The following is a 22475-nucleotide window of genomic DNA, read 5'->3' on the forward strand; positions in this document are numbered from 1 at the left end:
TCTGTTTGCTATGCGCTCAAAGTGGCCGTGTTTTCATTGTCCTTTCAATTAATCTTATTTTATTGTATTGTTTAATTTTTGCTTTGCTTGGTTACCCTCCCTCTACCATTAATTGTTCTGAAGTTACCCATTTGGGTGTGCTTACGCCACGCATCTTTTTACAGTTAATTCTGACATTCACTATATTTTATCATCAGTGTTGATTACCCTTCAGCATTTTTTTTATATAGTCATGCAATAATGACAGCTGTTTATGGCACACGTGAACGATGAAGCTCTCAAAAGCTCGATCGCTTTGCATCTCGACCAGGTAGCTTTTGAGGCTTCTGATATTAGTGGCGATTTCCATCAATGTACTGCGTGTTTTTTGTGTTTATGCCCCCCCCCCCCCCTCCAAATTGTATCAATGTTCCGCTGCTTTTGTGTATGCCTCTTTACGCTCTTTGATGACTTCCCAACCACCGCATAACCTAATACACTCTTGCAATATAGCACAAAAACACGTTCCTCAGTATGAAGACATATTGCTACAGTCTCCAAGCATCATCGCAAGCAATGTAAGCAATGTCTTTAGAAGACCTTATTTAACTCTCGCAGAAAGACTCGTGTCATCTAAACAAAGAGCTTCTAATGATATATCTTGTGTTACCAGGCGTTAGCTTGCCTCAAAGAGGTCCGTAGCCACGTTGAAACAATGTTAGAAGTTAATGCTGCAACGACACTCCGGCAACAAAACCTGCGATAATTCTTTTCGCTCTAGTACACCTCTGCTAGTACTTCAAACGAGCTGCTTCCTGTTGTTACCAATACAAATTTGTTAAGATGAGGCTTTAGAAGCTGTGCTCGCAGTATTTCAGTGTGGTGCCTAAAATTGTAAGTCGAACTCATCCCAAATAAGGAATTGTTACAAAGCCATAATGCCCATAATATTTTCACCCATGTTTCATGAATCCAGGAACAACATGTGTACCCTATAATGCGCAGAGCGTACGCCTGGTTCAACGGCCAGTGTCCGTACAGCGCCCTGCTGTCCTTGAACATGCTCCACACGGCGCTACTGAGGAACCTCACTGGCGAGAAGGGATCCGACATCACTTTGGTCAACTCGCCTTTCGTCGACAAAGAGCACGCACATAAGACAGAGTTTGAAAGGCTTTATGGAAAGCTCATATTGGAACCCGGTGAGTCGAAAGTACTCCAGATCATTATGAACCCAAATTCAAAGAAATTATTGCTTCTAGCAAGTATTTTTAGCTAATACTGATAACTTACTTTAGCTATGGGCGTTTTTCACATATAGTCCGGAAGCAAACTTGATCACGCAGACCAGAAAATTTGTTTCTGTTCGGCTTGCAGTATTATCGGTCGGTCGGTCGCCCCTTGGTCAGTCAATCCCAGAATGATTCGACTGATTGATTAGTCCCGTCAATGCAGACAGTTCGACTAGACAATCGCCCAAATCAAGTCAAATCATTCAGCCTAGTCATTCACTAACCCAAGTCTGTCCTCAAGTCACACAGAAGGCACAGCGCAGCAACAACAAAAAACGACGCGGAGACAGAACAAATACTGTGTGACGATGGACAATTACGTCAAAACGTATTCCCATCAGGTCCCCACTCAGTTAAGTAAGTCATGTCAATCAAGTAATTAAGTCAGTCGACCACGTCGGTCTAGTCGGTTAGTCGATCATGTCTGTCTACTAAACAGTCCAGTCAGTCTAGTCGGTCTTGTTTTTAAATAAGTCGAACATGTCAGTTCAGTCATGTGACTCGGTCCAATAAATCAGTCGGCCCAATTAATTAGTGAATCAAGACACTCGATCATGTCTGTTACTCTTTAAGTCAGTTGATCAAGTCCGTAAAATCAGTCAGTAAGTCATATAAATCACCTCAGTCAATCTGTTAAATAGTTTAATCGGCCGCGCGAGAAGTCATCAAAGCTTAGTATAACTGTAAAAACGAGAGGACACGATTGTATCAGCTAGTCTTCAATAATGTTTAAATACTCGTTCTTTCCTAAGGCAATCGAATGTTAAATGCGCTAACAAGTGAAATAGTGAATACTACTAACCCTGATGTCTTTTTCCAAAAAGTTGAACGTATTTTCGCCGATGAAAATGATGTTATTTGACTGTCGGGGATTTTCAGTTCCATTGTGTTCCTATTTGTTTGTACTATTGCTATGTACGATTGACTTGAGCCACTCCTGTACGAGCCTGAAAAAGGCTTGCAGTATGAATTGAAAAAAAAAAAAGTGGGGCAGCGTGTCTAGATAGGACGCTGCGCAAGAGTCTGCTTTGTCCAAAAAGCATTGCAAGGTTTCTGGCTGCGCATATTCGAGGACTTCAGTTTTTCCCCTCATATATGTGCTGATAACCTTTCAAAATTATTTGTTAGTAATGTCTGGAAACTTTGAACGAGCCCGAAAATTAACTAATTAATTACTAAGTCAGTCAGTTCATTCTCAATTATTTCCTGCAGAAAGCAGTATTCTAGCAAATACGCGCGTCACAATTTATCGTGGCGTGGCAGGCCGAATATGTATTCAAGAGGCTGCTGGGGTCCCACTTCGCTGCACACCCAAGCGCGCTCTCTTGCGCACTAACCCTGACTGCAGAGAAACCGAAAACAGAAACGCTGAGAATGCAACGCATCGGCTGCGCTATTGTACTGCTCACCCCTTACCGCCTACGATTTTGGTGGTCCTGCCTTGCAGGGCACAACCGCCTTGGCCACGAGATCGAGCAGTTCACGACGCGCAACCTGATCATGCGCGTACTGTACTCGTTTTTCGTGTCCCTGGCGATGAGCTCGTACGCTGCGAGCCACGTGTTCGTCCCCATGGTGGAGTGGAGCAGCGGGCTGAAACACCTGCAGCTCATGACTGGCATGTCGGGCTTCGTGTACTGGCTGGGACACTTCGTCTTCGACGTGCTCATGGCTTTGTGGAACAGCTTCCTGCTTATGTTCATAATCTTCCTCGGGCACATGAAAATCACGTACGGCTACCACCGTACGTATAAGCCTTCAACTACGTGGGTGGCATCTTCGCCATGCATACCTCAGTTTCCGGGACGCATCCCTGGCAGAGCTGAGTCTGCGCCTAAAGAGATTATGACGCTCGAGACCGCTGTTTGGCATCGTGTCACTTGGCGTTTTAACACTGAGAGGCAGGCGCATATTCGTATGTCATCGGTTAGAATCCCTATCTTAAACTATATCCTCTAACTTGACCAGCAGATGCATGCTAAATGCGAAGCCGAATGGTATATGACACCACCTTGAACGATACACAAAGAAGGGTTGCGCCACAGTTTTGTTTTAGAAATCACGTTTTACTTTTGTTGCCGCTGCCACACTTCTGGTTCACGTCACTCATGACGCAAGCAAGGCTTCCTTTTAAAACAAACACACCGGATGGTCCGGTATATGGCCCGCAGAGACCGAGCATCAGTCTGAAAATCAAGAAGAGAACGAATTCTCGATTAAACAACCACTATAATTTATTTACGTCAAAAGACTCATCGTTCCGCCTTCTTCTTAGCGATTCTTTTTAAATCGGGTGTCTGTAGCACAGACGTCACAAACCTTTTTTTTTTTCGCTGGTTACAACATACAGCAGAAACATGGCTTTGGCCGACTGCGATACTGATGGCGATTTCCACTGGTCGATCGGAGCTGGGCGCCCAAGCCGACCTAAAGCGCTACAGAGCGAATCAGCCTTGGTCGACCAGCGGAACGTGTAGAGCGCGCGGCGGAAGTAAAGCTGAGCCGGTTTCGAAAGTTGTAGCCGCGTCCCAGCGCCAAAATGTTTGCGCTTGATAAATAGCCAGGAGTGCGGCCCTCAACAACTTGCTTTCTCATTTTTTTAACGCTGCAGACGTTTTTCGATAGACGCACTTCGACATATTCGCGCAAAAAACGGTGTCACCCAGCATCCTCTGCGATGTCGCTGAAACGGTCAAAAACAGCCAAAAGAATCCAGAAGCATCCGGAAGCATCCGGAAGCATCCGGAAGTGACCGCGTCAGCGACTAGGACTTCCGGCGAGATCCGACTTCAGTCGGCGGATCGAGCTGGAGCGTCCCGAGCTGCCCCAAACGACCAGCGGAATACGCGCAACCTATCTTGGTCGACCAGTGGAAATCGAAATCGTCGTTCCGGAGCAAGAAAACGTGCTCCGTAGCGACCAGTGGAAATCGCCATAAATGGGGGAATAACCATTTATAAAAAAAAACAACCATGATTTCTATATAATGAAGTACTGTGCAGATTTTGTATTAGCGGTCTGAAGGGAGATTTTGCGAGGCTTCTGCTGGTAGCCTACGCTGTCTAGATTTTATAGATCTAGATTTTCATGCTGTGTTTGCTGTTTTGTATTATTCTCAAACCATCATTAAGTTTAGTAAATAATTGTAGCGCTAACGTGACGTGGGTTTTCAGTTACTCAAACGACTGCGAAAGCGAAGCAGACGGTAACTTTAGAAGGTTAGCTAAATGCTTCGATCTAACGCAGTTGCCATCCTGGCTCTGTTCGTGGCCAACGCTTTTTCGAGTATGCCGCTGGTGTATTTGTTCTCGGGACTCTTCCGCAGTCCCACCTGGGCTTTCTCCTTCTTGGCTTTGGGTCTGTTCCTCGCTGGTGAGTCATCGCAAAGTACGATGTCCTAAGACGCGGTAATCTGCATGCCAACATTCTCTTAACGCGTTGTGTTTGGAACGTCAAGAAAGGCCCCTGTTATTCATTAATAAAGAGGCTTTGACGTTCCACAGCTAAGCCATTTCGTGTGGTCCGAATCAACTTTTCCGTTTTCACAAAATTCGCGCACGAGAAATATAGAATAAGAAAGATTTTTTCTCTCTGATAGGAGGTGGTGGTAGAAACGTTTTATTCCCATTTGGAACAAATATTGGGACGCAGCCCCCTGCATGGCACTTGGGTGCTCCCTTACTACATGGGAGACACCCTCATCAGGCAAAAGAAAATCCTTGAAGAGAAATCCTCCTCATAGCACTGGAAATGATCTTCCGTTGGTCTTGACTTGAGGTGCTCTTCATGAGAGACTCCCAGTAGGACTCTGCTAAGTTCCGTGATGGGATGAGGAAAGGTGGGGCATGTAAGAAGGATGTGTAGGAAGTATGCCAGATACCCAGACCAGTTTTCCTCTGATAGGAGGGTTGTTCCACGCGACTGGCAGTTACTGATGCGTTTCATGCCACTTCTACAAGTGAGGCCATTGATGTTAATAATATTAATACTTGGTTCACAGGAAGGGAAAGACGCACTATCTGTCACACATGTTTCTGTGGACACCTGACCGCGCCGTAAGAGAAGGCAAGAATGTGGGAGTAAAAGTGGAAAGAGAGAAAGAGGAGCCGTAGTGGAGTTCTACAGAGTAATTTCAACCACCTGAGGATCTTTAACGTGCGCTGACATCGCACAGCCCACGGACGCCTCTTCGTTTGATGTTATGCGAGTCATACTCAATTTACGTCTCCCTGTGGATCTCCAGACACCCACTCCCTCCTCCTCCCCCACTTCCCGCCGAAAATTGCTTCGCTTCCGCAAAGGGCCCAAGAAGCGATTTTCGGAGTCCCAAAAGAAAAAAAGTCGCTCGCTCACTAGCTCAAACCCGGCTAGACACAGTTTTGCAGGGTTAGAAGCGCAGAGGTTCAAGCATGCCTTGTATTCTCAAAGCAAAACAAGCTCGATTGGAGTGAAGAAACAGAACGCGCGAGAAAATGAAGGAGAGAGCGTCTATGGCGTTTGTTGATGCCGGCATGTGTGAAACTCGAGCTCTGGCTACACTGCTGGATAAAGCTGCAATGTAAAGGGTCTCGGATTTCCTATGAGCGAGCGGCGGAGGAGCCGAATTTCTTATGACGGAATTCATACCGGCGCCGACGCGTCACCTCTTCCCCACGGCTTTTGCGGGCCGTGGCATACTGGCTTATTAAGGGCGCGTTTTTTTAGAGGCCACGTTTATGGCCTTGACTCAACCTGAATTCAGCCACCTTCTGCCGAAACTGCTGCAGCAGTCCGCACACGGTCGCCCCCCACTCCCCCCCAGTCAGTCCCCCACCTCTACCACGGATCCACAAGGAGTCCCGACACGTCCATGGCTGAGAACCCCTCTACTACTCTTCGGAACTGTTACGGGTTTGATAGTAGCCGCGCTCATGTCAAATACATCAAAGAGCCCAGGTAGATTTGGCGGGTTTCTGTAACGAAATGCATTCACCATGTAACTATTTAGCAAAAAGAAGTTTCGACAATAAGCTTATATATTTCAAAAGGGTGGCACGCAGTAGAAGGTTATACCAGGACCAATAACAGGAAGACCGTATAGCACTAACACAAATAAAATGAATGAACAGTTACGATCATTAAACCAATTTTATTGCTAGTGACTCACTATGTATAACATAGTTAATTGCATTTATCCCTGGCTCACAGACGAAAACAAAAAACACAAGCGATCAGGAACAGCGGATAAGACATGGTTTTGCGTCAGTTTGCAAACTAGCTTCAGACTTCAGGGACAAGTGCGCGTAACAGTTTTCAGCGTGATGCGTGTATGCTTGTGCAAGAAGAATGGTTTCTTTAAAGGTTTACAGCACAAATTGCGTCTTGGCCTGTAACAGTTGGCCGCCGCTTTCAAACAAAATAGGTAAGCTGTAGTAGAAGAAATGCCTCAAGAGGACGGGAAAGAGACAGTGAATTAGAGGAACATGAGTATCATGGCATCATGCTGGTTTAGTGAATCTCGCTGTCGTCCGCCCTTTCCAATTATTCCTGAGACTTTCCTTCCTGTAATTGCAAAGCTATTATCTATTCCTCATCATCAATAAAGCAATCGTTCGCGAATGCATGCATAGATATCATGTTTATCAGTAATAGCCATCTTTAGTACCTGAACAAATAGCATTGTGTTTATCGCATATAAATATTAATTTCACAATAATTCGAATAATCTATTTTGAGGAATTGTTACGTTCTGTCTACTTAAAAGTCCCCTGAGATCCCACTTGCGGTAACAGAGTTTTAGTTCACCGTGATCCGCGATTCGCTACCGTGATCTACAACCCCACGTTCGTTCGTTCGTTCGTTCGTTCGTTCGTTCGTTCGTTCGTTCGTTCGTTCATTCATTCATTCATTCATTCATTCATTCATTCATTCATTCATTCATTCATTCATAAATCTTTATTCATAAGGATGACCTGAAGCCTGAGGGGATAGGGGTGGGTAGGTGAGGTTAAGGGAGCCAGACGCCGACGTGAAGTATAGCTAAGTTTGCGCTTAGCGTCGGTATTGGGGGCTGTCCAGTCTTCGTAAGTCTGAATGTGGTGAGCAGATGTGTAGCGGACGCGGAGGCTCACTGTGCCAGGACAGGTCCAAATCAAGTGCTGCAGGTCAACGGAGTTAGCAGGGCAGTTGGAGCAGCCAATCCTGGTTCGGCGCCATCGACTCAGGATGTCTGGTGTGCACGCTGCATCGACTCACGCCTTGTGAATGAGAACTTGGGCAGGGCGAGAAATTCCAGAAGGAATCGGAGGAGTCCCGCAATAAATCCCTCCGCTCGTGTTTAAGCCGTGAGATGACAGTGTCCGGTATTATAAGGGAGACTGGAGAACAGTAAGGGTGGTCCAAGTTGGACGGGCCCATATCAAGGCTATGCCGGTGGTCTTCCTCTAGCTGCGCGCCAGCGGCCTCGTGGGCAGTCCTGCTCCCGGTCCCTTGTGCGTGATGTCCAGGTGTCCGTTGAATCCGTACCGAGACTTGTGAGGTCTCTTGCAGGTAGCGGCAGTGCTGTTTGATGCGGTGTCGCAATGAGGTCTTATAAGAACCGGCTTTCAGAGTTTTTATAGCCTCTTGACTGTCGACGTAGATGTGGATGATACGATCTGTTTCCTTGGGGCAGTGTTGAAGGACCTCGTCGATGGCCGTTAATTCGAGTTCAATTGCGGCCCAGTACTTGTGACCACTGTGGCTAGTGGTGTGCAGTTGTGAACCCTCCTGGGGATAGGCGGTGGTCGCAAATGTGATGCCGGTGTCATCGTCATGGTATAAGGCGGCATCGGTATAAATGCGGAGACCAATGTGCTGGTGTGGTACATCAATTACCTGGCGTTGCCGGTGATCTCTTCCTAGCCTTTTGGTGTTGGAACGTGTTTTGGATCCGTTGCCAATGTTTCTGTCGATGTGCTGTAAGGTAGTCCAATATGGATAAGTGAAGATTTGCTTGCGCATGCCATACCCTTGTCGCCGATAGATGGCGCTACATACTGGATGTCTGTGATGTCATACCTGCAGTGTCCGGACTAATCAACTTGTGCGCCCCACCCACGCACGGTAGAGTCACGGTGGCGGATCGCGGATCACGGCATACTAAGTCTCTCTAATAATGAAAGAAGTCCATAGAGGTGGTCTTAATGAGTATTCGAGTGAAATTTAGAAGCATTTCGTGAAGCCTATGATTTACAAAATAATTTTTAAAAAGTGCTCCTGGCGGCCGCTCGCAACTGATTTGGGCGACACATCCCCGCGCGCAAACCTCCCTTGTGACATCAATGGGGCTTGCTGGGCGGACACACGGAGCTGAGGTGAGGGCGGAGAGGATGCATCATTTTCGATCGCCCATAGGTTACCTGCTATTGAAGCTAGGTTAAAAATGTTGGTTTGCGGAGAAGATGGATGGGATACCTATTGCTCTTATGCGTTTTCTAATTTTAAACACCTTTTCATGGGCCTCTTAATAGTCTTAAGGCCTGTGTTAATATACGCTGACTTGACTGCATCGTTGAGGAACGTCGATTCACACTGCGGGATGTCGCCCACGTATAGAAAGTGGCAGCCATTTTAGTTGCGGTCGTCTTTTTTTATTTCCCACAGGCATGGTGGGATCACTTGGTGTGGAGATCCTGCAGGTGCTTATGCAAGAGGACCCATCGGAAACGACATCACCCGGGCTGTTGCTTTGGGGCTTCGTGTGCCGCTGGTTCCCAACTTACTCTCTCGTTCGGGGCGTTATCAAGGTGATCCTGCTGTCAAGGTGGAACGCCATCTGCCTCACCGGAAATGAGGTGCTGGAAGAGGCGTGCCAAGATCCATATTTCTCTGTCGACGAGCGGATATCACGCTGTTGTGACGGTAAGAGCATCTGAGTGGTTTCTCAGTCTGCGCTGCTAGCCAGAAGAGCAAAACCTGATCTTAAGTGCACGCGCATGATGTGATGGTGTTTCAAATAACTAGCGACAAGAAATATGAAGCCTAAACCCCTTTACGCGTCGAATTAATTCAGCAGCTTAAGTAGCCTTATGGAGCAGGTAGCGATATGTCTGCCCCCAATGCACAATGCCAACAAAACAGAACTAATCGTCAGTACATGCGGCGTTCAAATTGTCAAGTGCGGTAGTGTTTCAACGTTTCTTGTGAGCTTTTCAGCAAATCATTTGTGACCTATGTTTTACTGAATACTGACTGCGGAAACTTAACATATCCTAAGTAAGTATTAACTTCACTGTGTGGCCTATCTGCTACATTCCATTGGCACGGATCCGTCATGTGGTTCCAGTAACACGGAGCTCTGGCGCATAGCTCCTGCCCGTCTCCCCTGCTTACCAGTGGTATTGCGTTAGGGACATTTACAGAAAAACTAATTGAGGGCTTGGACTTAGACTTCGCCCGCCAAGTCCCTGGAGTTGACTCCCTTCGACTATTTTGGGGTACATTAAAGACTGTGCACATGAAGCCCCCTTCCGCTCTATAGCTCTAACCACACTATTATAAATTGTCGCTCTGTCATTTTAGAGCAGCTCTACTCTTTCCATGCACGAACCTCAAGGTTAGTAGAGTATGCAGTTCTTACCTTAACCTCTCGTTCTGTGCAGCATAGTCGTCTTCATCGTCGTGCCCAGACACGACAGCAATATGCTGTCGCCGAAGCCGATCGCGCCTCTTATAAGACTGTAACGCACTTTCGCGCTATGCAGTAAACTTTGTCGTTTTCCCAAGTTCCAAGTGCAAACCACTCGCGATTTGCAGTGAATATCGTAGTCTTCCTCCGTTCGCCTGGTGGAGGGCTGTGTGAGCAGAGATAAACATCAGTGACATGAAATTTAAAACGCCAGTCTTCCGTTAACCCAGTGAATATATAACTCTTAACCATCACAACTTCCACAATGATATTTTAGAATATTTTACATGGTATAATTCATTCATATTCTTAAATAAAGTAAGGCCGATGGCGGATAAATTAGTGTGCAAGGTTCTAAACTGCACGCATTTTTTTTTCATCTGCTGCAGCGGCCTACATTCATTGCAGAGGAAATATTTTGTTATCTCTTGACTATATCACTGGAAGTACTGGTTAGCAGTATCGCACCCTGCGCACTCTAAGCGTATTTGCGTTTTGCACCGGAAGTCATACAATGCGGCGCTTAGCAGACTTTACCCGCTGTAACCGTCGACTTTGGCAGAGTAGCCGCGTAACGTCACCAGTGCGGGCACGTCACCTTCGGCCGCCAGACCACTGTTGGAAGCGTTGGCGTCGGGGTTAGAATCCTCAGTCATATCACGTGACCGCGCTACTCACGTAATAAACATCTGTCGTGCGATCATGCTTGTTGACTTCACTGCGAGCAAGCAGCCATTCGAAAGTTGCGGACGCGACGCGCTCATCGTGGAGACTTGGCCGCAGTGTCAAGTGTTTCAGTGCGCGAAGGCAACTGCGTGCAAGCTTGAAACAAACCTTGCTGCGAACCGTAATACATCGTTTCATTTTTAACATACACCGTTATTTCTCCCTGTCGCACACCTCTGATTTCCTCTTCCTGTCCTGCCATCCATTTTCAAGTTCTTCAGTAATTGCGATAGCAGATACCGGGGCTGGCAAAAATCTTTTTACTTCCCTTAATATGAAACCACTTACTACTACCCGCAACTCGGGTCGCGTGACGATGCTCCATGACGTCAATGCGAGGGTTCAGCCGTCTGAGCAAGCTCCCGACTCGCAGGTTACATTACTATACACCTCTTATCTGCTGTCTATGCAGGGCCCATAAAATTTAGAGGAAGAGGAAGAAGGAAAAGCGGAAGAAGAGCTAAGGAATTACGCAGTAACATTGCAAATTATCCCCTTTTCATCACATTTACAAGAAACTTGAAGAGCATCGCAAGCGGTTCCTCGTGATGTCCTATTAACGACCATAACAGTGCTCACGTGTTCTCGCAGCGCGAGCTCAAAACACGACTGCTCGCCTTCTGTACCCTCTGGAGCCCTTCCACGAGACAGGCTTCTACGAGGCCGTGAGCATGGTGGTGCAGGGCATCCTGTACATGGTCATACTTTCACTGGTGGACTCACAGGTCTTCTACAACTTGCGTTGGTGAGTAGCGTACGTCTTCTTGCCTAATAAAGCTTCGCCCCAGCAAGTAGCCCCCAGACAATGTATCGTGAACTCTTGCGAGAAAGGCTGCATCGACTTATCAATTGCTTTAACAGAACAATCGCAATTTTTATTGCGAAAGCAATACTACATTCACTTTTCAGCCCTTCGCGTAGCGAGGCGGTAGCTACCATTGACCTTTAGGGTGACCTTTGGCGCGCCGCCAAGCACAGTTGCGCAAAAACAGGGGCCCCAACTCGCGCCGTCAACTCGCGAGGCGGTAGCTACCAGCCGCGGCCTAACTCCCGCTCCCTCCGTGGGGGAGCGCTACAGCCGGAGTGACGTCATCCAACCTGCGGCCAACAAATCCCACAGGGGCCCCAACTCGCGCCGTCGGCTCGCAAGGCGGTAGCTCCAACCACGGAGCTGCAGTTGTGCCACATGCTCCTAAAGCTAAGAAGAATTATGGGGCTGCAGCCGCAGCTACCGCCGAGGGTGCAACGTTGGATACTATAAGAGGTGGCCTAGCGGCAGGTGGAACCAACGCAGTCTCCAGGGATGCTTTCATTTCTGCTGGTGTAAAGAACGCCGTTGCAGCCGGTGCCGGAGCGGCAGTTGTACATTCTGCCTTAACCTCACCCACAACCAAGTATATCGTTGCAGCCATGGCACTCCTTGCCTCGCTACTAGTTATACATAGAATAACCAGGTAGCACCCCGCAATAAACAATAGTTGAACCATATGTCGTGGCCAGAGTGAATCACTGCATAACCATGAGCATAACCACAAGCACCACAACCAGCTACACCACCAGCTGAACCTAGGCGTAGCTATTGCTTTCGCAACTACCAGGCTTAACCAAGCTAATCCACTGCCAATTTTTATTCTTTTTCATTTGCCCTACCTTTGATTTGCGAGCTCTTTTAATATGCGCACATGGGAAAGCGCCTCGATCCAATATATGAGACACTCTGCGTAACCGCCGTTACACAGAGCCAGCACCGCTCTCTTATAAGCATATCACTTCATCGCTCGAATTCACAAGACTTTGACCCGATGTCACTAAGCGTCCCATGTCCCAGAAAATTCGTTGTCATTGTCGCCGGCCGAGAACGAAAAACCTCGAAGGAAAAATCGGGAGCAGTTTGAAATGTTCAGAATAATGCTAAATTTCTCAAAGGAGTTCCGTAACTGCAGTGGGAGCTGAAGTCGAACCGAGACACACACTCATAGCTCGCGACGGCTCGCTGGCTCAATTTGAATAACGGTGGAAATTCTGAAGTTACGATACGAACGGGGTTTGACAATGCAACCACGTTATGATCTTAGTAGGCGATGCTTAAATACCCGCCCCGATGTTGAAAGCATCCCCCACGGGCTTAGTAATAACGATGGATTGGATCGTGGTGATAACATGTTTCATAGTGTATATTGGAAATGGATGAAACGCGACAAAGCGAGAGCTTAACGACTTTCGCTTCGGAAAGCTTATGCGCTTAGGTAAAAGGACAATCTATTTAGAGATGTGTCTCTTAACAAGTGCCACTTAAAGGCCTTTAACTGCATCTACCATGCGAGCACCGCCTTAAATTCATTAAATTTCGTACCTGGCGCTCATCATGTCTGTCTATATTTGCACTCTGGAACTATTATTGGCTTCAAAAATTAAGTGTCACAAAGAGATGTAGCAATATGCACTAAGTAAACGAGTTATTACGGCTTTACGCAGTAACCAACATTTTCTTCTTGCGCCTAAACGCGAATGGTAGGGATTGTCAGAAAATTCACAATAATGCGCCCATATTTGAAGTGCTTTCATGTCGAAATATAAGACATGAATGTCGAGTGGCTTGTCAATGCGAAGTCGTATTACTTTCCGAGCTGGGAAAAGTAAATACAATCTCTAGCGCGTTTTGTATAACCTTCGAACGTTTACCCAAGAAAATGATATTATTGGAAATGCTGCGTAGTTTGTGTCACTGTGCAATGGCAGCGGATGCTGTTAATTCAGCGATGCAAGCGCCGCGGGAAAGCGAATTCATGACGCGAGAACTGCATAGAAACACACGGCTAGCAGACGACGCGGCCGGCTCCGCTCATAGATTTACTTTCAACTCCGCAACCAGCGGTGGTGTTGTTGTTGTTGTTGAGAATGTAGGAAGAAGGAAAATGAAATGCACGGGCCTGCCACTGGCTCTGTAGCTGAGCCACCTCCGCTGCCCCGTGCAAACAGAAGAGAGAAAGTAGAGAAAACAAAATTGCCCACGATTACGTTACTTATGAGAAATTTGAGCGCAGCTAATTAGCTGTTTCACCTTTTCGATAGATTGAGGCAATGATTTCGAGCAAGACACGTGTACAATTACAGACAACGTTTTTTAATTTTTCGCGCGTATTCCATCAAGAAGCACTCCACTAACAGTTCTTGGCTGTCATGAAAGAAGCTTTGTGGTCGGAGAAAAGAAAGCAATTGAGTTATCGGAAGGTCGCGGGAAGCAGCGCATGGGCCCATAGGAACGTTGCGCGATGAACAGATTGCAGCGACTAGCTGATGCCGCTCACGGCGCTAGCGAGTGAAGCGAGTGAAAACGGGATGCACGCACCCTGATCCGCTGGCAGTGAGCCGGCGTTTCGGCAACCGCAGACCACCCTCGCCGCCTCGCAGGAAGAGGAGGGACCCCCTCCTCGTCTTTCTGCATGGCGGCGACGGTGTTCTACGCAGTCAACCCCGCCGGGGTGGTGCAGTGGTAAGACGCCCGACTACTGTGCCGGAGTACCCGGGTTCGAACCCGACCTCGGCAGCTGCGTTTCGATGGAGGCGAAACGAAGAGGCGTCCGTGTGCTGTGCGATGTCAGCGCACGTTAAAGATCCCCAGGTGGTCAAAATTACTCCGTAGCCCTCTACTACGGCTCCTATTTTTCTCTTTCCACTTTCACTCCCACCTTCCTTCCTTCCCCTACGGCGCGGTTGAGGTGTCCACAGAAAGCAAGTGAGACAATTACCGCGCCTTTCCCGTACTATAAATCAACTAATCAATCTTGCCTCGCTAGCGGCGACAGCGGCATCAGTCAGTCGCTGCTAGCGCTGCATCTGGCGACTCCCCCCTCCCCATTACGTTCCTCGTGTTCTCCGGTTGCTGCGCGCGCTCCTGCCTCCATCGTTCGCCGCTGAGTGCACCCCCTCCCCTCTTCCTGCGAGGCTCCGGTTGCCGAAGCGCCGGCTCGAACTGGGGGTGTGAAAAGGGGATAGAGCTAGTTACGAGGCCGACGCGGTAGACGCCGACGACGACGCGAAACCCAGGGACGGGCGCCAAAGATTGATTTATAGGAAGGGAAAGGCGCAGTAACTGTCTCACTTATTTTTGTGGACACCTTAGCCGTGCCGTAAGGTAAGGGAGGAAGGTGGGAGTGAAAGTGGAAAGAGAGAAAGGGGAGCCGCAGTGGAGGGCTACGGAGTAATTTCGACCACCTGGGGATCTTTAACGTGCACTGACATCGCACAGCACACGGACGCCTCTTCGTTTCGCCTCCATCGAAACAGCCGCCGAAGTAAGGTTCGAACCCAGGTATCGGGCACAATAGTCGGGCGTCTTACCACTGCACCACCCCGGCGGGGTGGGTGCCAAGGAGCTGCGCTCTAAAACAAAAAGAAGAGGCAGAGAAAGACGTGCGCCGCAAAAGCCGTCGTCCGCCACCATTGTTCATCCATGATTAACGTCGTCCGCGTAAATGCTGAACTTTAGGTCTTTTATCACTTTAAGGGCGGCAGGAAGGCCTCTCATCACCACGTTAAAAAGGAAGGGAGAGCACCGAGCCTTGCGGCGTTCCTTTACAGCATAGAGGAACGCCTGCAGGCGGCGGCGGTCTTTCGTGCTCTCCGCAAAAATCCGAACTTTTCATATATAATCCAAAATCAATGAGGTGCAAGGGCGACTTTAACGTAGAAATTAAGGTCGACGGCAAAACCGTACCAAAAGTCCAGCAAATCGGAATCCTCGGACTTTTTATTCAAGAGGACGGGTATAACGACGGAACGATAAAAAAAAAACTCACTACCTACGCGACGCAAGTAACAGGGATATTTAGGAGGATTGCATTCAAAGGCAGAGGCCTCAAAAAGAGAAGCCTCTTGAGACTGATGCAGGCTTGCATATATAGCCGAATATGCTATGCCACACCGTTCCTCTATATCAAGAACAATGAAAAAGATAAGATAGACGCACTCATCAGGCGTTGCGTCAAGAGGGCGCTGGGTCTACCCATCTCCTCTTCTACGGAACGCCTCATAGAAATTGGAGTGCATAATAGCCGGACGAAACTTGCTGAAGCGGTGAGAATCGCCCAACATGAGAGATTAAGTAGGTAGAGCACGGGTCGAACCATCTTAGAATGGGTGGGTCGAAAAATAGATAGGGGCACAGCCGACAAGGTTGCCCTACCGCCACAATGTCGCGAGAACATCATTGTCCGTCCGCTCCCCCGCAACATGCACCCAGAATACCACAAGGAGAGACGGGAGAAGAGAGCAGAAGCACTGGTTAAAAGTGCAAAAGAATTCAGAGTAAAAGAAGTTGCCTACGTAGACGCTGCAAGCGGCCGATCAGGGGCGGTAGTCGCCGCGGTAGTCGATGGTAGCGGCGCACCAGTCGTCTCCGCCACCATCCGAAGCAGAAACATAGTCACGGCTGAAGAGGTCGCAATAGCGCTCGCTTGCGCCGGAATGAAGGCTAGATTGACCTTTAGCGACTCTGCTCTCTGGAACATTGGAAAAGGCAGGGTCTCGCAAGAAGCCGCCCGAATTCTAAAAGCTGCAGCTAAAATCGACCGCAAAATCACCCTAATTTGGGTCCCAGCATACACGGCCGTCCCCGGCAACGAGGCGGCCCATGATTTAGCCCGAGATCTCTACTTCCGGGCAAATGGGGAGCCGCCCGACTGCCAGGCGATGGACGAACGTTTGCAAACCTGTAAAGAAATAATCGAAAATTATAAATTAGGAAGACGTCTGATACCGCCGCCGGATCCTAGCTTAAATAATAAAGAGGCCATAGCCTGGCGGCGATTACAAGCCGGAAATTTCCTGAACCCTGTCTGGTTGTTTCACACCCAGATAGATGAGAGAAAAAATGATAAATGTAAAGCCTGCGAAGCGAGGGGGACCCTCGATCATATACTTTGGGAATGCCCTAAGTCTCCAGGCGCTAGGGACAACATTACAAGTAGAGAAGCCTGGGTAACCCTGCTGCGAAGCGACGTCCCCTCTGACCAGCAGAAAGCCGTCCGCCTGGCGGCTGAGGCCGCGAATAACCAATGTATATTCGCCAGTCCTTAGTCGCGGAGGTTCCAGCCCCCGTTCCTCAGGCCTGCGTGCCAGGAGCGGGGAGTAGGGGGCCTCCTAAATCGGTGGAAATTAGTTTTAATCAATCAATCAATCCGCTGTCCACCACCTAAGCGGTGGCGAGTGCAATGACGGCCTACAGCAGATACAAATTGGTGGCCCCCACCGCAAGCGGCGTTGACCTCACCAGCGGTGTCGCTGTCGCTTTGCACAGGGCGTATAGAGGCGCGCCGCGGGCGCGGCCAGAGCTATCGCTTCACACTAGGTTTCATCGAAGGTAAACCACATCCACAATTTGGGGCGATTTCTTTCTGCTACCAAAACCAATAACAGCCGAACGCAGTCTCTAAAACAGAGTACTGCAAGCTTAGGGTGCGTGAAGATATCAGGCTGTTTCATCTCCAACTACAAGTATCGACATGAAGGAGTCTTGTTCTGCTACGCCATTTTCTAAACATGGCTTGCGGATGCATTTGGTGATTCCAGTCGCGAATTGTACTTAGCGCTGCGTTTTTTGGATTTTCCGAAAGGATTACGGATCGCGCCGCAAATGGAGGCTCCGTAAAGCGCCCTCACGTATAGATCCCCAAATTGTCGATATTACTCCGTAGCCCTCCACTACGGCTCCCCTTCATTTCTTTCCACTTTCATTCCCACCTTCCTCCCTTCACTTACGGCCCGGTCCACAGAACAAGTGTGACAGGTAATGCGCCTTTCCTTTCCTGTGAACCAATTATATAAGCTCGGCTATGCCAGGATATACGTAGCGAGAGGTACGTTCCCCTGGCTGAGCTTGTTGTGGCATAGCCTCCTTTATAAAGGAGGCTATGGTTGTGGTCATATATGTTTAGCAATGAGAAAATTAGTAGTAAAAGCCTTTATTGACGCGCAACACCTAGGCGCCCGATGGCCTGCTGGACGAGCAGGCGCTGTTCTTCACCCTCAGCGCCAAGCCAGTCCACCCAGGTTCAGATAGTATGGGAGGAGGTGGGAAAGAATACCGATTGCAATGCAACTGGACATGAAAATAGGCAGTGTGAAAGGTTGGCATAAGGGGAAGAGCAGCTGGGGCATGATGGATCACGACGTAATTTGTAGAGAGATAGCCGTGCAGGGGTTATGAGTGTATCCAACTGTATTTGCCGAAGGATTACGGAAAGATTAGGATGAGGGTCTGGGTAGAGCTTGCGGTCTAAGCGAGCAGCATTGTTATATTCGCTGATGGTGGCGCGAAGAGGCAGTCTCGACCCGCCCTCCAAGAATGTTGGCCACGGGATGAACGGTGCCCGGTTATGAGTTTCACGGGCGAGCTGGTTCGCCGGCTCATTGCCGTCAGTCCCAGAGTGTCCAAGGATCCATCGGAGGAAGATGGGGCAGAACTGCAGGGCAACAAGTGCAACCTCGAGCTTTGTGGACGGATGACGTGTTAGACTTTTAGATTGAATGGAACGGATAGCAGCCTGGGAGTCGGTGTATATAATATACACCGACTCCCAGGCTGCATATACACCGACTCCCAGACACAGGCGGGAGAGAATGGAAACTTTGAATGGCGTGAATGATGCAGAGGACCTCAAGCGAGATAATATCCGGAGCGTGGAGAAAGGGACCGCTAGTGTGTTTAACAGGGGTAAATAGACGAGGATGAAAGAGTACCTAGCTTCCGGACCCGCGAAGAGCCACATAAGAGGCATCCGTGTAAGCGACTCCATGGGTATTGAAGGGCGGACTATGATGAGAGGCAGCAGTATGTCGGCGGCCAGCATGCAGGACCGGCGACATATTGGCTGGAAGAGGAAGTATACGGAGGTTAGTTGCCTCTGGAGGGGAAGGAGTTGGCAGAGGGACTGACTGGAAGGGGAAATGTTAGCTTGGCCTGGTTTAGAAGCCAGCGTCCATGAACTGTGCCGGAGAGGCGAGCTATCTGTCGGTCACGGTGAAGGGAAAGGAGACTGCGAAGAGGACGAAAAAGCCCGGTGGCATAAAGCTTATCGGTGGGAGTGGTTATGGGAAGATAAAGAGCAGTCGTGAAGAGCTCAGCTCTTCACGACTCTTGCAACGGTTGCAAGTTCGTCTAGCTAGCCCTGGGTGAATGAAAGATACGGTATAAAGGAATTCGTTAAGAGCCAGCGCCTGAGTCAGTCGACAGGCGTGAGCTTCCCTCAGACCAGAGGACGGTCTCACAACTCGACGAAGTAAGTGGGTGACGGACTGACAGGTAGCAACAGCTGCGTGGAGAGCCCGGACATTTTTGGCGGCATGCAGAGGCATGCCAAGAACGCGGCATTGAGAAACTTTGGGGATTGGGGAGCCGCCCAAGGTAAGGGATATCAGTGAGTTGTGAGCTCGTTGATAAGCAGAGTGAGTCAAAAGTAGGAGTTCTGACTTCTCGGGCGCGGGAGACAGGCCTGCATGGTCAAGAAAGCAAGAAATAATATCGAATCCCTGCTGAATTGTGTCTTGAACGTGACCAGGAGATCCGCGCGAGCACCACAGTGTGATGTCGTCGGCGTAAAAAAAGTGCTGAAGATCGGGAACAGACGATAAGTGAACTGCGAGAGGAACCATGGCGATATTAAAAAGGATCGCTGAAAGACCGACACCCTGCGGGGTACCCCAAGTGAGACGGTGGGGTGTAGAAGTGAAGTTCAATGCTCGGAAGCAGGCCTCGCGATTAGAAAGAAAAGCTCGAATGTAGTTATACATGCGGGAGCCGCAGCCGGTGCTGGAAAGGCAGGTAAGAATATAGTCATGGGAGACGCAATCGAATACCTTGCGGACATCGACTGTGACCAGGGCGTGAAGCTGAGAGCTACCACAGGTGAAGAAAGTATGCTGAAGTATGAGGAAAAGGTCCTGTGCAGATACGCGGGAACGAAAACCAAAGAGGGTATGAGGGAGCGAGTTCGAAACCTCCAAATGCCTATTAAGCCTAGTGAGCGCCATTCTTTCCACCGTCTTGCCGACACAGGAGGTCAGAGAAATGGGCCTCCAAACGCAAAGTTTCATACATTGGATTACTCACCGGTGTCAAGTCCATTTAGTGCCACAGTCTCTCGTACACATTACACGTGTTTCCAAATGGATTGTTCATAAAGTCCGCTTCAAATGTCCGGGTCGCAGATGCACCTTCGGAAACTCAAATAAAGTGATCACTGATCAGTCACACGACGTGCCTTCACCTCCTCTTCTGTTGATTCCTGTTGACTGAACTCTTCCATAGGTCTCATCGCGGCGGTTATGCTCGGCAGTTTGGCACCACCTTTTAGCAAGCCGTTCCTCTAACTGTTCGGGCGTCTCCGCTACTCTTCTCGCCTTCTTACACTCATTCTCTCCTTGCTGCTGCTATGCGCCGCTTTTTACGCTCTACACCTTGGCGTCTCCCCTTGGCAAGACGTTCTTCTCTTTATTTAGGAGTCTCTGCTGCTCTGCATCTTGGCGTGTCCGCTCGCCAAGACATTCCTGTCTTTGTTCGGGCGCCTCTGCTCCGTCGGCTATTTTAGAGCTCGGGGTTTAAACCGCATTTAGTTTGCCATTGCATGAACGCCTATGTAAACAATTGTACTTACAACGGTTTATAGGAAAGGAAAGGCGCGCGCTATCTGTGCATTGGATAGCCGACCCACGCCATATAGGAAAGGAAAGGTGGGAGGCGGCACGCGGCTGCGAGCTCTGAAGTCATGCGCAGTGCACGTATTGCTCCTCTCCAGTTTTCGCGCATGCACACACTCTCCCAGACACGGCGAAATGTTCGGCTGGGTAGCATAGTGTAGCTCTCGCTACAACAACCTATGGATTTCACGCCTAATTATTCCCGCGGTTTTAAATTATTCTTTTATGTATTTTTACGTTCGCCGACGACCTATGATGAGGCGCGCGGTGCGCTCTGTAGGTGCGGCAGTAAGTGCTGTGCGCGCTTCGAATTTTTATTTGCCTGCGAAAGATGTGATGTCTCCGTAGGCAACGAGCAGATCGGCCTCTCACTGCCGACGGTGAGCAAGTGCGTGCATCAAATCGCTGAAGCCATCCGCTGCAAAGTTGGTGCGCAGATAGACGAGTGCGATTGGCAGGGTACCCAGAGCAAACGCCGGTGGCAAAGGCGACGGCATACAGTACAAAACGAATGCGAAAAGCGAGGTTGGTAGTGTACACTCAGCCGCGTTGTTTCTCTCTGTACTCGCCCTAACTAAAGCATTTATATGTGAGACTCACGCGTCCATAAAAGTGGATTTTACTCAACGAACTATGCCCCGTGGTCGAATATTCGATTTCTGTTTCTTAAACAGAAATAAATAGAAGCCTGATTACGCCGTTTTCGATCAAATTTCTCCACGCATTTACGACCACAACACAGTACTTGACTTCAGACGACGCGTAAAGAGCTGAAACTAGCCGTGGAATCAGCTGTGTCACTGAAGGCCGTCATTTTTACGGTTTGTTTACTTCTGCGAGAGCGCAGAGGTAAACAAAAGAGAGGTCACGGAGATAGGAGTTACCCTCGACATCATTGAATTGCAAAAGTGTAGCTACTTCCTGATTTTTTTATGTGTAACTTGAAGTCCGACTTTTTGAAAACTAAAGCATTAAATAATTTTTTCACGTGGTATATCTATAAATTCGTTAGCAGACGGCTTCTTGACGTGCGAATAAATCTCGACGTGCATATAAGCGGTCTAGGGCGGCACCGTTGTGGTGATTGGTTGATTCCGCGTTCCGTTACGCACTGACATATCATCGAGGTTCCTGGTATCGTCATTTTGACGTCATGCTCTAAAGCATTACAGTGAGTCCCGTAATGCGGCCCCCTGTTCAATCCACGACGCCCATATCGCTCAATTAGGACTCGAGGAAACGGCATTTTCTATTAGTGAAACTTCACTCGAGAGAACTTCAAGGCACCTTAGGGAAAAGTTTGTTAAAGTTCGCTGAATTGAAATGAATGCGTGGAATCTTGTTTCCATCAGCTTCAAAAAACATCAGGTTTTCAAATAATACCTCAAACCATTTATTTGTAATGGCACTCGTTTGAAAGCAAAGTGCACTAACCTTTTGTAGCACTTTTGAACTCAGGACAGCAGGGGTCACTGAGGGTAATGTCCCGCGAACCTTGTCCGGCACAATGGTCTGTTGGCCAGCAAATGCCTTCATTTTCTTCAAGCCAATCACTGCTTCTGCAAATCATTGTATCATTGTTAAACAGCATGTATATGTTGTTGTGCCGTAGGAGTATCCATGGTTGAAAAATGTGCACGCTTAAGATATGTCAAGTTGAAGTAACCAGATGCAGATAGAAGCGTCTCGCGGGGTAGCGCTGTATTACAGGAATCACTAATCATTATATCAATGAAGACCGTTTTCTTTGTTGTCACAGTGTATGTCACATTATAAATATGACTACCGAGATCGCCGTGGCTAAAGAACAAGAAATTATTGAAAACCAGTACCCGGTGTCGCGACATGATCACGCCTGTGATATCCCGCCGCTGCCCCCAGTGTTTTCGCCATGTGTGTGGGCCCGTAGCTCTCGTCATCCGTTTCCTGAACGAGAGCTGCCTGCTCCCTTGGAGGTAGCAATGAAACCGAGTCAGCGTCGAAGAGATGAACAAGGGCATCTTTATACAGGGCATATTACCAGCACATCGGCACAGGGGCCGAGGACTACCAGCTAGACACAACTATAGTCGCACAGCGACGGCCGGGGGAGACTACGACGCGTCCCCTCCTTTCAAGCGGCACGGCACTCGACG

At 48.7% G+C, this 22475-nt stretch overlaps 1 protein-coding gene across 1 annotated transcript in view; it reads left to right on the forward strand.

Moving 5' to 3' along the window:
* LOC146180615 (phospholipid-transporting ATPase ABCA3-like) overlaps positions 1-22475 on the forward strand; it is a 131579-nt gene that overhangs the window by 95444 nt on the left and 13660 nt on the right. The window contains exons 18-22 of the mRNA XM_084577788.1: positions 985-1181; positions 2719-3015; positions 4518-4643; positions 8895-9152; positions 11236-11389. Of these exons, the coding sequence (XP_084433914.1) occupies positions 985-1181; positions 2719-3015; positions 4518-4643; positions 8895-9152; positions 11236-11389 (1032 nt within the window). The remainder of the gene's footprint in view (positions 1-984; positions 1182-2718; positions 3016-4517; positions 4644-8894; positions 9153-11235; positions 11390-22475) is intronic.

This window comes from Amblyomma maculatum, chromosome 8 (assembly GCF_055883805.1).
Source record: "Amblyomma maculatum isolate TAMU_Amacu chromosome 8, ASM5588380v1, whole genome shotgun sequence".
Lineage (NCBI taxonomy): Eukaryota > Metazoa > Arthropoda > Arachnida > Ixodida > Ixodidae > Amblyomma > Amblyomma maculatum.